The 16,307-nt window shown below is 49.9% G+C and overlaps 1 protein-coding gene across 3 annotated transcripts in view; it reads right to left on the bottom strand.

Annotated features, from left to right (window-relative positions):
- The window catches only part of ATP2B2 (ATPase plasma membrane Ca2+ transporting 2), a 210,824-nt gene that overhangs the window by 77,005 nt on the left and 117,512 nt on the right, over nucleotides 1-16,307 (bottom strand). For all 3 annotated transcript variants that reach the window (XM_032649883.1, XM_032649881.1, XM_032649882.1), the window contains one exon: nucleotides 3,926-4,123. In XM_032649883.1, the coding sequence (XP_032505774.1) occupies nucleotides 3,926-4,123 (198 nt within the window). The remainder of the gene's footprint in view (nucleotides 1-3,925; nucleotides 4,124-16,307) is intronic.

The following is a 16,307-nucleotide window of genomic DNA, read 5'->3' as shown; positions in this document are numbered from 1 at the left end:
ACTCTCAAAACGGGTCAAGCCACAAACATTTTCTAAGCACCCACTACGTGCTGGTCGCTCTGCCGGCACTCTGGCACTAGGGGAGCTGTCACAGGCAGGGAGTGGGAAACATGGGGTATGCCTATCCCAGCCCTGCCACAAAAGTGTTGTGTGACCTCTGACAAGTGTCTGGAGGTCTCTGAGCCAAGAAAGCCAACAGGGAAGGGCTATGCGTGCTGCAAGGCGGCCTAGCGCCTGGCAGTTCATCACCAGCGTCGTTTGATACATAACTGATGCAGCCTGAGTCTGACATGGCAGGGGGTGGTCCAGGCAACATGGAAGGTCCAGAGCTCAGAGCTCAGGCCGGGGCCTGGGTGTTGGGGAGGAGGTAGTGCGGTCGCGAAGTGCAGGAACTTCGTTCTGTGGAACTAGAGTGTGTACATCTGCCCTCATCAACTGAGTGTGGCCTGAGCTACTGTCTCAGCTGGAGGAAGGGAGGGGCAGCAGAAAGAACCAGAAGCCTTGGGTTTAAAAGCCAGCCCTACTGTCTAAAAGCTGTGTGACCTTAGGCAAGTCCTTCCCCTCTCTGGGCCTTGGCTCCCACCTCTCTAAGATGGAGGTGATCACAGCCATCTGCGTGCAGGGCTGGGGGAAGGCTCCTCCTGGTACAGCCTGGGAGCCTGATCCATGTTCCCACTGTACCCCCTCTATCATCTGCCTGCTGAGTTCTAATCTTGCAGTAAATTGGGTCACATGAGGTCACTTCTCCACTGACTCAACCTGGTCACTTTCTGAGGAAACGCAGCTGAGGGATAGGAGCGTGGGCTCGGGAGCTGGAACGCCTTGGTCTGAGTCACGGTTCTGCTGCTTCCCAAAGTCTGACCTCCTCCCAAGTCATTTACCATCTCAGGGCCTTGGTTTCCTGGGTAATAATAGCACCTGCCCACGGGGTTGTTGTGAGGGTCAAGTGAGGATCAAATGAACTGTTACCCTAAAAGCTTCCAACTAGTGGTGGCTCTAAAAATAGTAGGAATTACCCTTCTTATTATGCTTTGTGTTGCACCCTTAGCTTTGTTCAAGGCTCATGCAAGTAGCCGTGTGCCATCTTCTATATTTTCTGGAAAACTTCTGCAGAGAACGCTGCCCATTATGCATCTCTCATAATATCCTACGTGAAAGATCATCCCAGAATTCATTGTCAGGGGACATGCTATCTTCCTAAAGAACTAGCTTTCCTCCTTGTTGATTACTTGAGCTATGCAAATCATCCTAATTCACTTTCTGCTTTGGCTGCCAGGAAGTTCAAAGTCAAATTTATATCTCAATCGTGGTAGCAAATTTATCTGCTTTAAACCCTCTTTGGAAAGAGGGCGTGCAGAGAAAAGAAATCAGCTAGTAATACGAGGTATAAAACTGAGGTAGTTGGACAGATAGACTTGGCTATCCAGTTTCTCAGAAAACTCTGGCCTGGGAGCGGGTGGGGTGACAGCTGTTCAAGGAACCTCAGAGACCACTTTCTCATTTGGGGAAAGGAGGCCCATAAGGGTGATTTCTTACATGCTTTTCACTTTTTATTTGCTTGCCTGAAGCAGTGACCCTCGTAGGATTATCTACTTACACAGCACATTGATGAGAAAATGTCTAATTATAATTAATAACAAAGAAAAGGGTTTATACTTTTCTACTAACACCAAATCAGATTATAAAAAGCTAACGACAAAAAAATATGTGATCTCACATATCTCATGGTATACGTGTGCATATATATCTGTCTGCCTATCTATCTATGTATATATCATAGAGTGATACAGGTTTAAAAGACTTTGTCATCATAAAGGAAAGCTGTCATGGAGCTGGTGAAGCCCTAGCCCTTGGGTGGTGCTCAGTTCCTGGAATGAAGGATGAATGGAGGTTGAGGTTTTCTTTTCCTTTCTTTTTTTTAAATTGAAGTATAATTGATTTACAATGTTGTGTTAGTTTCAGGTATAGAGCAAAGTGATTCAGTTATACATACATGTGTGTATATATACACACACACACACACACATATATTCTTTTTCAGATTCTTTTCCCTTATAGGTTATTACAAAATATTCAGTAGAGTTCCCTGTGCTATACAGTAGGTCCTTGCTGGTTATCTATTTTATATATAGTAGTGTGTATATGTTAACCCCAACCTCCTCATTTATTTATGAGGTTTTCCATTACGACTTCTAAGTCCTGACTTTGAGAAAGTGGGTTTGCCCCAGAACCCTCCCTGGGTGAGTGGCACACTGTTTCCTCCACCCACAAAACAATGTCCCCATTCAGAACCCAGGACAGGTTTCGGGATGCCCTCTCAGGTCCGAGACTCGTCACGTGGGAAAACATGTTCAGCATTGGGCCCACAAGGGTGTGCCTGACACTGAACCAAGCTAGGACCGGGACTGAGAGCCCTTCTCCCACAAGTCACACAGCATGGGATCCCCGACGGGGATGCAGGGAAGGAAGCCCGGGGCGGTCTACCCGCACCGGCTGCAGGTCCAGCACCTCCAGGTGCCCTCTGTGTGTGCCACGTTGTCCACACGGCCCTTCACCATCTCCCTGTAATAACCCTTCGAGGTGAGGTCTGTCGCCCTGTTTTGCAGATGAGGAAACTGAGACTCAGAGAAGGAAAGTGACTTGCTTAAGGGCACACAGCCAGGAAGTGATGGAGACAGGATTCTAACCCGGGAGAATGGGCTCACTTCAGAAACTGAGTCTTCATCCACTTTATTCTCCTTCCACACTCAGAGAGCGGTGTCTGGCCAGGGAGAGGGAGAACGGCTTTCTTGGAGCAAAATTTCCCTTCCTGACCTTCTAGGACAGAGGTTGGCAAACTTTCTCTATAAAAGGCCTGAAAGTGAATATTTCAGTCTTTGTGGGCCTTGCTGTCTTTGTCACAGTCACTCAACCCTGCCGTCGTGGTGGGAAGTCAGCCACAGACAGCATGGAAAAGAAATGGGGGTGTCCCAACGACACTGCATTTTTAGACGACGACATATGAATTTTCATACAATAGTCACGTGCCGTGAAATAGTATTATTTTGATTTTCTTTCAACTGCTTAAAAATGTAAAAACCAATCTTAGCTCACGGGCCATATAAAAACAGGAGGTGAGCCAGAGTCGGCCGTGGGCTGAAGTTTGTGATCCCTGTTGTAGAATATCAGGTGCACAGAGCTCTGACGTCATTATGGATTTTTTCGTAGTTGCAGGCCTTGAGGAGCCAGCAATTTCGGGGTTCTGAGGAGAAACTCAGTGTTGGAGCGCTCAGAAGCTGGAGCACCCAGAGAGCAGGGCATCTGAGAACAGGGCTGATGCCCTGTCAGATCAGAGAGTGGATGTAGGCCACGGGTGAGCGATTCGGGGCCTCTGGCCCCAGCTGTGAGAGTGTGGAGCTCTTAGAGAGCAGCCTGGACAGAAGTTCGGAGTCACCCACCCTTGGGCTCCATCCAACACAACCAGAGTCTCTCAGGGAGTGGTCTGTGCAGTGGTGTTTTTAACAAGCTCCAGTGCAAAACCTGGGGACTGTTTCTTTGCTGGGTGACCTCGAGCCAGTTAACTCACTTCTCTGTGCCTTGGTTTCCTCATCTTTAAGATGGGCATAATCACGGACCCTACCTCATGGGGCTGTTAGGACAGCATCTCAGCCCAGAGCTCGGCACCCTGTAAGTGCTCAATAAACACTCACTCTAACATGACCGTTGTTGGTCCAACCCCTGCATTTCACACATGGGAGAATGGGGGCTGGGCACTCTCAGCCTGGAGTCGGGCTCAGCCACCCACTAGCTGTGGGTGAGGCCCTGCCCCTTGGGCCTTGGTTTCCTCACCTGGAGGGAGCCACAGCCGCGAGCCCCGAGTGCCCTCCTGTGTGGCCAGGCACGCGTGCTGCCGGGTGGGCAGCAGGGGTCCCAGGCCCTGTCTTACCTTCGTTGTTTTCACCGGGCGGGTGGTAGAAGGATAGCCCCAGGGAGATGATGGCCGCGATCTCCAGGATGATCAGCGTCACGTCTTGCAGTGCCTCCCAAACGAGCTGCAGGAAGGTTTTTGGCTTCTTTGGAGGTATAAAGTTTTGCCCAAAAATCTGCTTTCTCTTTTCCAGGTCTGGAGCGGTACCTGGCAAACCTGCGGACAGAGTGCAGAGAGGTTGGCCTGGGGGCCCAGGAGACACACACACGTTCCGGGAATCATCCACATGGCAGAGGGAGGAGAGAAGGGGAGAGAGGCAAAAACGAGGCAGGGGGCTGGCAGGCACCCACCAGGAGCCCGGCGCCCAGTGTTTGCTTTGGCCCAGAGGGTCTCCTGAACAGAGACACTAGCGTGCTGGGGTTGGAGGACTGGAACATTCTGCTGTTACAGTTGTGGGGCCTCGTGGTCTAATATCTACTATCATAGATAAGCTATCACATCGCAGCTTCTAGAACTCCAATAGTCTGTCGTTCATTCGCTCATTCATCCAGTTATTCATTCAACCCGTGCTTCTCTCGCTGCTGCAGGCCCGGCCGGTGTGAATGCTGGGGAGTGTCCCGAGAAGGGAAAAGCCCCACACTCAGGGATGCAGGAGCTCAGCGGTCCTGGGAGTCCCGCAGTCTACGGCTCAGGGGTACAGGACATGGCCATGCGGCCTCCTGTCTGGGTTTCTAGGTGCTGATGCCGACCGTGAGACACCCACCTACCGCCGCCAAGAGCCGGGCTGGCGAGACCTCATGGGAGAGCCGGGGGTGGCTCGTTCCCAAAGAAACCCCACACCTGCCTTGCCTATCAGTGCAGGTAAGCACTGGAGATCCGCTGTCCTGCCTGTGCACGGGAGGGAGGAGCCCGAGCTGTTATGCCCATTTCATAGAGGAAGAGACCAAGGCCTTCATGAGACCCAGAGGTGGCCTTGACGCCGCTCCTGGGACCTGAGAACCCAGGCCAGCCCTGTTCGAAGCACATGGAAATGTTGCCCCCAGCCTCTTGTGCTGTGGTGGCATCTGGGAGCTCCATATCCAGAGCAGGCAGGCACGATGTAGTATGATTCAGGGAGTGCAGGGAGGTCCTTGTCTTCCTTCCTTTGCCCAGTTCTACCCACAGACAATGTCTGAAATTCCTCCCTTTACCTAAAAGCTCCAACTCCTTTAGACTCCCTGGGAGGGGAAGCCATCATTGGTTCTGGACACCACCGTGTGAACGAGCTTCAGGCTTTTTCCTGGGAGTGGGTTTTGATGAGCGGAAGAAGGGAGAATTTGAGAGGGTGGTGGGCCTCTGAGGAAGGGGCTAGGCACAGTCAACAGTGGCCTGTTACAGCAGTTAGCTATGCCTTTGGTCAGCCAGTTCCTTTCTCTGAGCCTCAGTTTCCCCATCATGAAAATAGGAGAGCTCAATAGAATGTACGGACCCTGAGGAGCCCAGGGATTTCAAGGTCTACAGGCCCTGAAGTGATCTTGCTGGGGTCTGTCCACATTTTGGGGCTCCTCGTAAGGTTTGGAGTAAATGAAGGTTTCACTGAGAAGTTTGGTGACAGTGGGACCAGCCCACCTCCTGGGCTCCTCCTGGTCGATTCAAGGAGAGATGAGTCTTTGAATCTCCTGAGTGCCTGTGATTCAAATGTTCTGGAGTCTACCAGTAGTGTGACCAGTAGAAAATATGGGTGTTCTCCAGGTCAGGGGGTCTAGCCATGGCTTAGAGGTTCTGTCATCCGGTTGTTCACAGGCCTAACATTGAGATCCTGGGTCCTGGGTCAGAGCACAGGGCAGGAGCTGCAAATGAGAATAGCTGTGGGGTCGGGCAGGTTTTGTGAATGACTGAAGTAGGTGGGTGGGAGGCAACAGGGAGTGATGGGGACTGGGGCAAAGTGAAGAATCTCAGCCCTTCTAAAGGGGATATTTCTCATCTCCTGTGGGGGACTGAGGGCCCAGTGTGGTAGACTCTCTGGTCTTCTAAGACAAGCTGGACACCTGGAATTTGATGTAAAATTTCCCCATTAAAAACATTCCAAGGCCAAACACAACATATCCATAAACTGGATTTAGCCCGTAGGTGGCTAGTTTGAGACCAAGCACCAAGAACTTGGGTGGGGCTTGGAGTCAGATGTCATGGGCTCAAATCCCAACTTGGAGTGACTTTGGGTAAGTGACTTCACCACCAGTGCCTCAGTTTCCCCTTCTGTAAAATGTGGGCAACGGCGGGGCCTACCTCACAGGGGCAGGACGAGGCTTTGGCAGGCTGTCCGTGTAAGGTGCCTAGTGCTATGCCAGGAACCAGGTGAGGATATCGGGTTATTATTGTCCAGTCTTAGGAGGTGGAGTAATTAATCACAATCTCCTGGAGGAAGAAGACTGCAGGAAGACTTCCCCCCAATAAGGTGGGGAGGAGGGCGGTCAAGCTGAGGACAGGCACAGGGGAAGGCCATGTGACTGCAGACAAGCCACTTCCCTCTGGACCTCAGTTTCCCCACACGTGACATGAAGGATGGGCTTGGCGGAAGGCCGGGGACTGGTAGCTCTGATACCTTATATCCAAAGACAGTTTTCTCGATAACACATGGATGCAGTACCACTAGTTTATGTGCACACATGTGGACGTGGCACAGAATGGGACCAGCCGCTTGTGAGCAGCCACAGACACTGTGTCCCTCCAGCCATCGTGACACACATGGACATAAATTTCTCCGCTGATTTAAGTCCCCTAGTCTGGCTGAGTTTCCACCCCTATCTCCGGTGTAGGAATTCCTAGACCCATGAAACCTGTCAGCCCATGGCTCCAGAATGTCTATGTAGGCAGGAAAGTGGTCAATGGCAGGAGGGTGGCAGTGGGTGGTGAGGATCTGGATGGAAGGTGGGTGGCCAGACTTCATCTTGAAGCTGTGAAGACATAAATTATCTGTATCAAAGAAACGGGCGGTGGTGGTGGGGGGGAGCGGTCCAGTGGAGGTGAAGGCCCTGAATAGGGCTGCCTGATAAAATACAGGATGACCAGTTAAATCTGAATTTCAGATAAACAGCAAATAATTTTTTAGTATAAGTTATGTCCCCTATAATACTGGGGACATACTAATAAAAATTATTTTTTACCTCAATTCAAATTTCACTGGATATCCTGTATTTCACGTTGTTAAATCTGGCAACCCTACTCCTAAAGCACCCCCCATCCCGTCCCCCACGGTTCTCCCATTGTTGGAGTAGGACAAGTCCTGTGGTCAGCCAGTCTCACTCTCCCATTTGACAGGCAGGAAAACTGAGGCCCAGAAATGGGGAAATGACTTGGCCCAGTTACAGTGATTCAGCTGCAGAGCTGGGGCTGGACTCCTGACTCCTGGCCCAGGCCCTTTTCACCAAGGGAGGGGCTTCTCATCTTGCTCAAATGAGAAGTGAGTGAGCTTTAAAAAACTAAGCCTTATTGCACACACAAAAGTATGGACATTTCATACTCTCTCTCTCTGTCAACCTCATTTAAGAGATTTGATTCAGACTGTCCTGAGGTGACCTCTGAGTAGCCTTTATCTCACCTCCTTGGAAAAAGGGAGGCCAGAAAAGCCATTTTTCTCTCCTCCTGCAAAGGGTTCTTGATGGTTGAATGCAGACATCTGAGATGTCATCATGAGAGGAGCTTCCCTATCTTTCCAGGAGGGGGCGCTCTGCAGAGCAGCTGCCTGCAGCCTCAGGGCAGCTTTCAGAAACAGAGGGACCAAATTCCAGTCTCAACCTGCCACTAACTGAGACTTTGGGCAAGTGACACCCCTTCTCTCGGAACCTCAGTTGCCTCACCTGCAAACTGGGGCAGAGGGACAACCCTCTGCTCTGCCTGCTGGGGAGAAGGTGAAAGGCCGTGCAATATGGGAAATGCCTGGCACACAGTAGGTGCCCAGAATCTGGGCAGAAAATCCCTTTGAACTCATATGCCACCCCCGTACGGCATTGCCAGCAGGGGCAGAGTATTCGTCTTTTCACTGTTCTGGGACCTTGAGTGACCCTTTAGAGATGCAAGACCCACACCCCCCCACCCCCGACCCCTGCCACCCCATTCCCTCCACTATGTTGGGGCTGCAGACAGCGGGGCACTAAATGCACACATACGTGCTCTTAGGTGATCATCGCTTTACATGTGGTATGCATTCACTTCTCCTGGCCATTCTATAAGACGGCAATTCTAAACTCCATTTCATGGATGGAAAAATTGAGGCTCAGAGAGGTAAGGTGACTTGCTCAGGGTCACACAGCTAAAGCTGGGATTTGAACTCAGGTCTCTGAGGCTCCACAGCTGTACTATTTCTACATCGTGCCAGGGTGCCTATTTTAGGGCCCAGGACCTAAAAGCTAACAACTCCACCGTTCTCCTTGTTCTCGAGACAGCCTTTGGCTATAAACAGAGACTTGGCAATAGACAAGAGCTAGCTCCCAGGGATGCCAAGCACCTGAAGAAAATGGGAAAATTTAGTCACCAGGCTGGGTGTTGCTAAATATTTCTGTTGTCGCTGTGGTGTAGGTTCCTCCATTAGCATAAATAAAAGCCTTATATTTTGAAAGAAAAAAACCCCATAAGCCCTTCAAAAGCTACAACATTTATAGAAAAATGCATTTCTGTCTTTGGAAAGTGAGTGGGCTAAATCAACTGTGGTGCATCCAGTCCATAAAATACTATGTAACAATTTTTAAAAATGCAATCCATTTATATGTACTAACATAGTACAAACTGAGTGAAAAAAGCAAGTTGCAGAGCAATGTATCTAGTTTGATTCCATTTATGGAAAACAGAAAACTCAGGAAAACCATAATTTATATTTTCTGTGGGTACATATATATGTAAATATGTAGCAAAATGCCTGTAAGGATCTGCTCCAGACCCATGACAGTGGAACCTCTGGGGAGGAAAAGGGCACTCTGATTGGTTGCAGTGGTTGGGACTCTAGCTTTGACTGAAATATTTTGATTTTAACCAGGAGAATGTATTCATGTTTTATTTGAATGATTCAAAGTTTAATTTAAAGGGGGAAATCAATATGTACTGTAAGAAAATACATGTTTTTTTCCATGTAACCTTTAGACATGAACTTGGAGACAAATATTTCTGGGTTAAAGTCTTGGCTTCAACACTTAGTACCTGTGTGTACCTCCGCCCAAAGAAATACTTAACTCAGATCCAACCACTCCCCTTCACTACCTGCATATTAGTCGTAGCCATCTCCCTGCTGCTACCCTCAATCCATTCTCCACCTAGTGGTCAGAGGGATGGTTTAAAAGCATAAAGTGCACTGTGTGAATGTCAGGTCCTTGCTGGAGACGCTCCAGGGTCTTCACTGCACAGAGAAAATCCACTCTCCTTGCCCGGATCTGGAAGGCCCTGTACAGTGTGGTCCCTGCTTTCTTCTGAAGTCTTATCATCCCCTCCCCACCACTATACTCCAGTGCCACCAGCCTCTGTAGTATGGCTTCAACACAGTGCCCTCCTGCCTCAGAGCCTTTGCATGTGCTGTTCCCTCTGCCAGGAATCCTCTTCCCCTCATTTGCATCTAACTCAGCTGAACCTGTCTCTCTCCCTGCCCAGGCTGGACCCCTTTTTGAATGCTCTCATACCTCACTGAAAATCCCTTTCATTTTAATTTTAATAATTAATAATGTAATTGTTTTTTCTTAATGTTGGACTCTCCTGCTGACTATTAAGCACCATGAGGGCAGGGACTGCATCTGTCTTGGTCTGATACACACTAGCTGCTCAATAAACAGGTGCATAGGAAGAAAGGAGGTGAGGAGGGCGCAATACTTAACTCCAAAGCAATGTCTGCTCTGAGGTATTTTCAGGCTGAGGCCGGGGTTGGGGGGCAGGGGAGATACTCAGGGTCTCCTCCTGTGTCCAAGGCGGTGGTCTCCTCTGTCCTTCTTGCTGATGAGAGGGATGGAGAAGCCTCCAACCAGATCTCCACAAAAGGACTTGTTGGGGAAACACACATGTCCAGCCTCAGCCTCACCCTGCGGCATCCCCCACACTTAGGGAGGTACCTGAAGTTACTGGGGGAAACTGTTGGTGAGATCCAGTATCTGACATAAACATCAGGAAAGGAGAGGCCTTCGTTTCTGTGACAGTAGTTTCTCCTACTCTTCGAAAAGGCAGCTTTATAGAGGACCAGGAGGCATCTCTTAGAAATAGAGTCTCTCTCAAGATGAAAGAATTCTGGGGGTGGATGGGAGAGACGGGAGCAAGGGAGAAGGATGGTGGTGTGACAGTTTTTACCCATGAAGACCCCAGAAAGCAGAGAGTAACTCCCTTGAAAAAATTTTAGGAAATGGGCCCTCATCCCTGATCTTGTTTGGGCCTCTCGACTCTGCAGAGGGTGTATTAAGAGGTCCACTTTGCAGATGAGGAAACTGTGGTTCACAGAGGTTCAGGGACCAACCTGAGTTCGCATACCTAAACCTCAAAACAGTGATGATACTCATGTTTTCCCTGTGACAGCATTTTGTTACCCCCATCTTACAGATGGGGAAACTGAGGCATGGGGATGTCAAGAAACCTCTCCTCTGGAGGGCAACTCCAAATCTGTCTGAATCTAGAGTCTATGTCTGAACCACTGTATCATGACCCCCAGAACGTGAACCTGGGTCTCTTCACCGTATGTAACCAGTGCAAGCTCTTCCAACCAGGCTGATCCTCATGAGGGAGGCTGGAAAGGCATCAGGAATAGCCCCATTTTACAGATGAGGAAACCGAGGCACAGAGAGGGGGAGAAAGTGACTCTCCCCAAGGCGAATCCTTGAGAGCTCAGGGAGCCGCACTCTCCCTCCTTTGAAGAGGAATGAACCCTGACATGCCCCTTGCACTTGGGTCACCTGGCAGGTTCTGAGCACCTGAAAGGCTGTATGGCTGGAGGCTTAAGGAGGTCTGTGGAATCAGGTAGACCTGAGTTTGAATTCTGGCTTTGTCACTTTCTAACTATATGGCCTTAACCAAGTTATTTACATCAACAGTTATGGACCTTGGTTTCCTCATCTGTGCGAGGGGGATAATTGGTACCTACTCCCTTGGGTGACGCACATAAGGCACGCAGCATCCCACGTGGTGCAGGGAAATACCTTGATGAATGGAAATCATTATTGGTCCTATTATTATCTGCTAAGGAGCTGTGACGTTTGTTTTTGTGTCCAGGGCCACAGCCCCTTGGTCCTCTGTGACTCCAAGCTGCAGCCGTGGTGGGCAGCTCTGCAGCACAATGGCCGTACCCCCATGTGCCCCCCGAATTTGTCTTCTGCTTCAGGGCCCTTCCTGTAGCTGGGTGTTCACTGGGTGTCCCCAAGCAGGGGGCCCAGAAGTGCCGGCAGTTACCCAGACCACACCCAGCGGGAGCTGGGAATCAGATGCCCCAAGCTTGCACCCTTAGAGGGACAATTCTGAGATGCATCCCACACACTCCCTGCAAAGGTCCAGCGGGGCTGAGCCCCCACTGCCCGCAGCAGTGACCAGCTCACCTCCCATCGGCATTTCTCTCTTCCCTGCTTTCCTCTCCTTGCTCTCTCACTCCTGAGATGATTCCCAAACACACCACCTGCACCCCATCCTCGATTCACACCACTTTTGGGGAATCCAAACAAAGACAGGCCGGCGGGGAGTGAGCACGTGAGAAAGCCGGGGGTCTGGCGTCCCACCTTGATTTTCCTCCCATCTCTGGCCGTGTGACCTCGCTGGGCCTCTGCTTCCTCTCAACTGAGGGGCTGGGATTAGCCCTGTGAGGGCTCTGCTTGCTCAAAAATTCCGAGATCCTCCTGCACACTTGTCTTGTAACCGTATAATCCATTCATAAAACCGTTAACCGAGGGGCCTTCTAAGGCTGCTGGGTCGGCCTGTGTCCCCGCACTCAGCAGAGGTGCTGCCAACCGGGGGAGGGCGTGAGCCTGCCCTGTGCGGAGGCACACCGGGCACAGGGTGTTCCACCGATGATGTCACTTTGGTGGAAAACCTCTTATCTCCTCTTGCTCTAGCTCCAGTGCGCCTGCGCTCCCTCCGCCTGGCCGTTTGCCTGCCTCGCTGCTCTGCTGGCCCGCCGCCTCCTGGGATGGGTCACTCCCTTCCTCAGGAAGCCACCCTGACTGGCCCCGCTCTGATCTAGTGGCCCCTCTACACTGCTCAGCCCCCACGGAAGTTATTAAGTGGTATTTTTTTGACAGTTCTATATTTTTTTTTTTTTTTTTTTGCGGTACGCGGGCCATTCACTGTTCTGGCCTCTCGTGTTGCGGAGCACGGGCTCCGGACACACAGGCTCAGCGGCCATGGCTCACAGGCCCAGCCGCTCCGCAGCATGTGGGATCTTCCCGGACTGGGGCACGAACCCATGTCCCCTGCATCGGCAAGAAGACTCTCAACCACTGCGCCACCAGGGAAGCCCTACAGTTCTATATTTTTATTGTAATTTATCCCTTCTCTGAAACCATGCTATTTGTACCCTTAAGGCTGAACATTTTGTACTTTATTATTTATTTTTTGTTTGTCTTTCTAACGTCTTTATTGGAGTATGATTGCTTTACCATGGTGTGCCAGCCTCTGCTGTCTAACACTGTGAATCAGCCATACATATACATATATCCCCATATTCCCTCCCTCTTGCGTCTCCCTCCCACCCTCCCTATCCCACCCCCCTAGGTGGTCACAAAGCACCGAGCTGATCTCCCGTGCTATGCGGCTGCTTCCTACTAGCTATCCATTTCACACTTGACAGTATTTATAAGTCCATGCCACTCTCTCACCCCGTCCCAACCCACCCCTTCCCCTCCCCGTGTCCCCAAGTCCACACTCTATGTCTGCATCTTTATTCCTGTCCTGCCCCTAGGTTCTTCAGAACCTTTTCTTTTTTAAGTTCCAGATATATGTGTTAGCATATGGTATTTGTTTTTCTCTTTCTGACTTACTTCGCTCTGTATGACAGACTCTGTGTCCATCCACCTCACTACAAATAACTCAATCTCGTTTCTTTTAATGGCTGTATTAAGTGGTATTTTAACTGACTCCTGGGATTACTTAATTTTGAGCTCCTGAAAGGCAAGACCTGTGTCATTTCATTTTGTGTCCTTGGTTATGGCTGGCACACAGGAAGCACTCACTGTGTGCTTGTGGAGGAAAAACAGAGGGAGGGGAGAGAGAGGGGGAGGGAGCAAGAAAGGGGGAGAAGAAGGGAGGGCAGATCACTGGCTGTGAAAACACCTGGGCAATAGCTCTAATGCTCAATCACAACATAGATACCAAGCCTCTGGTTAAATCACTTGTTCTCACCATCATCACAGGCAACACTTAGGATTTACTCCGTGCCAGGTAACCGCGTTCACATGTACAAACTCATTTAATCCTCCAAGTGGCTCCTTGCAGGAGATGCTATTATCATCCCATTTTACACACAACTAGGAAGCGACAGCTAGAACTGAACCCAGGGAAGCTGGCTCGAGTCCTGTTCTGAACCAGTACGTGTGCGGCCTCATTCGTTTGTTCGTTCATTCGTTTATTCATTCAGTAAACTGTGACTGTGCACCTCCCTGCGCCAGCATCCCACCAAGCGCCAGTCCCACACTGGTGAGCAGAAATGTCACTTCCCGCCCTCCCTGGCTTTTCAACACCCACCTGGGGGCCTAACCGTGTAGTACTGTTGCCATACATGGCCTCATAATCTTCCGGGGGCAGGTGAGATATGCACTTAATTTGGGTCCTCTGGGCTTAGAACTGTGTGGTCACAGCCTCCAACAACTAACCATGGCTCCGGCTGTACCACTTTCCACAGCTGTGTGACCTGCGACAAGTCACTCACCTTCTCTGGGCCTCTTGGGCTATAAAAAGGGGAGATCCTGCAGACCCCAGAGGGCTGATGAGAGGGTTATGTGAGGCCATGCCTGGCATAGAAAGCTTAGTAGAGTGTGTGCATTGAGAATTATTCCCTAAATGTACAGGTTAAAGGGCTTCAACTACAGAAGCCAACAGCCTTTGGACACTCCATGGAGGAGGAAACTGAGGCTTGGGGAGGTGGAGTGACTTGTTCGAGCGCATAAAGCCATTAGCAGCGTAACCAGGGCTAGAACCCAGGTCTCGAGATGCCAAGACCCCGTTCCCCTGCTGCTCTACGATGTAGGCTGTGCTCTGTGACACAGGCTCTTTCGGGACCAGCTGAGCATTTGCGCCAGGAATCTATCACTGATGTTGATGCTTCGCTGCACACTGCTGGGGGTTCTTTTGCAGTTTAAATGTTTTGTGTGTCTCTCCAGTAACCTGACGAAGGCCACCTCTGTCGCTGCCCATGCAACAGAGGAGGGTCAGCGCCGCTTTCATTTCGGGGGCAGGGCACTTCCCGTCCCCTCACTTAGGGGCCTGGCATGGCAGTGGGTGCAGCATTGGGCTTGATAAAGATGCTTCACTGACCCAGGCTCCCGCTAATACCAAGAGCACGGTGACCGCCGGGAAAACACACTCAGGGACTCCAACTGGAGCAGACACGGTCATCACCACATCCATCTCCTGATGAGTGGTAAAACCCAGTGATATCTCTCTCTAGAAACCTGCCACATTCTCTCTGAAGTGTTTTATTTAGAGGTGCGTTGCTTTGGGAGAGTGAGCTTCCTTCAGCAAGCTGTTTCTGTAGTTTTGCTAACTCTGAGCGCTAGAGAAGTTTTGTGTGCCTGCTTTTAGGAACCTGGTTCTTGTGAGGCTTGAGGGTCCACAGGTCCCCGGCCAGCCCCGCGGTGCTGGTCCTGCCGGGAGGTGAGTCCACGCTCCTCTGGGAGGTGGAGAGACGGTTACTCTGCTGACCAGCCATGCCCCTGCTCCTGCCAGGTTGGGGGCAGGGATGCTGGCAGGTCGACTATGATGCTTTCTTGATAACTGGAAGGTGACAGAACACTCTCTCTTTTTTCTAGCTGTTAAGCTGGCTGCGAAGGAGGAAGGGTCGCTGGGGTCAGTCACCGGTGAAGCCATAGATGACTCTGAGGCCAGCTCTTGCCCTAGTTTGCCAGGCTGTAAGCTCCATGGTGGAGACTGTCCTGTTACTTCGAATAGAGCCCAGCACATAGTAAGTGCTCATGAAACAGGTGTGGCATGAATGGCTAGCAGGCCACAGAGCCCACAGTAGGAGAAAAGCACACTCCTAAAGTCTTCACCGAACAATAAAACTGAAGTCAGTTGAGAAGAGTTAGGCTTCTCAGGAAAGTGATCAAACTGTACACTCAGAATATTATTCTTCATAAGAAGGGATGCTTTTTCACTAATTGGAATGAATGAATAATAATAGCTGGGTGATTTTGCTTAAAAAAGGGTTCCTTAAAAAAAAAAACTCTTAAAGAGTTTAAGTGTTTATAAAGATAAAACTACCACACGACCCAGCAATCCCACTACTGGGCATATACCCTGAGAAATCCATAATTCAAAGAGTCATGTACCACAATGTTCATTGCAGCTCTATTTACAGTAGCCAGGACATGGAAGCAACCTACGTGTCCATTGACAGGTGAATGGATAAAGAAGACATGGCACATATATACAATGGAATATTACTCAGCCATAAAAAGAAACGAAATTGAGTTATTTGTAGTGAGGTGGATGGACCTAAAGACTGTCATACAGAGTGAAGTAAGCCAGAAAGAGAAAAACAAATACTGTATGCTAACACATATATATGGAAACTAAAAAAAAAAAAAAAAAGTTCTGACGAACCTAGGGGCAGGACAGGAATAAAGATGCAGACGTAGAGAATGGACCTGAGGGAGGGGGAAGGGTAAGCTGGGACTAAGTGAGAGAGTGGCATGGACATTATATACACTACCAAATGTAAAATAGATAGCTAGTGGGAAGCAGCCACCTAGCACAGGGAGATCAGCTAGGTGCTTTGTGACCACCTAGAGGGGTGGGATAGGGAGGGTGGGAGGGAGACGCAAGAGGGAGGGGATATGGGGATATATGTATACGTATAGCTGATTCCCTTTGTTATACAGCAAAAACTAACACACCATTGTAAAGCAATTATACTCCAATAAAGATGTTAAAAAAAAAAAAGAGTTTATGTGTTTAAACTCTGTAAGCCTTTAAAGTCTTTCTTACAGACGGAAAATACATGGTTCTGACCTGGACCTCAGGTGGTTTACACCCAACCTTAACTTCGAGGCCTCCTTGTTCCCACCTCTGCTCCTTCATCAGCCGCTTTCTTCTTCTATTCTGGCTTTCAGAGAGTGGTCCAATCTGAAGGATCCCCTTGCCACCCCTAGGACAGGGGCCACAAATAAGTTTCATCTTGCAAGTCAACTGTGATTGATTAGCAGGGGTTACCTGGAGTTGAATTTGAGGAGTCTGAGAATGGGGATTGATTAGTGATGTC

The sequence above is a fragment of the Phocoena sinus genome, chromosome 11, assembly GCF_008692025.1.
Source record: "Phocoena sinus isolate mPhoSin1 chromosome 11, mPhoSin1.pri, whole genome shotgun sequence".
In the NCBI taxonomy this organism is placed as follows: Eukaryota; Metazoa; Chordata; class Mammalia; order Artiodactyla; family Phocoenidae; genus Phocoena; species Phocoena sinus.
The sequence above is the reverse complement of the archived record's forward strand: the minus strand, read 5'-3'. Positions and strand labels throughout refer to the sequence as shown.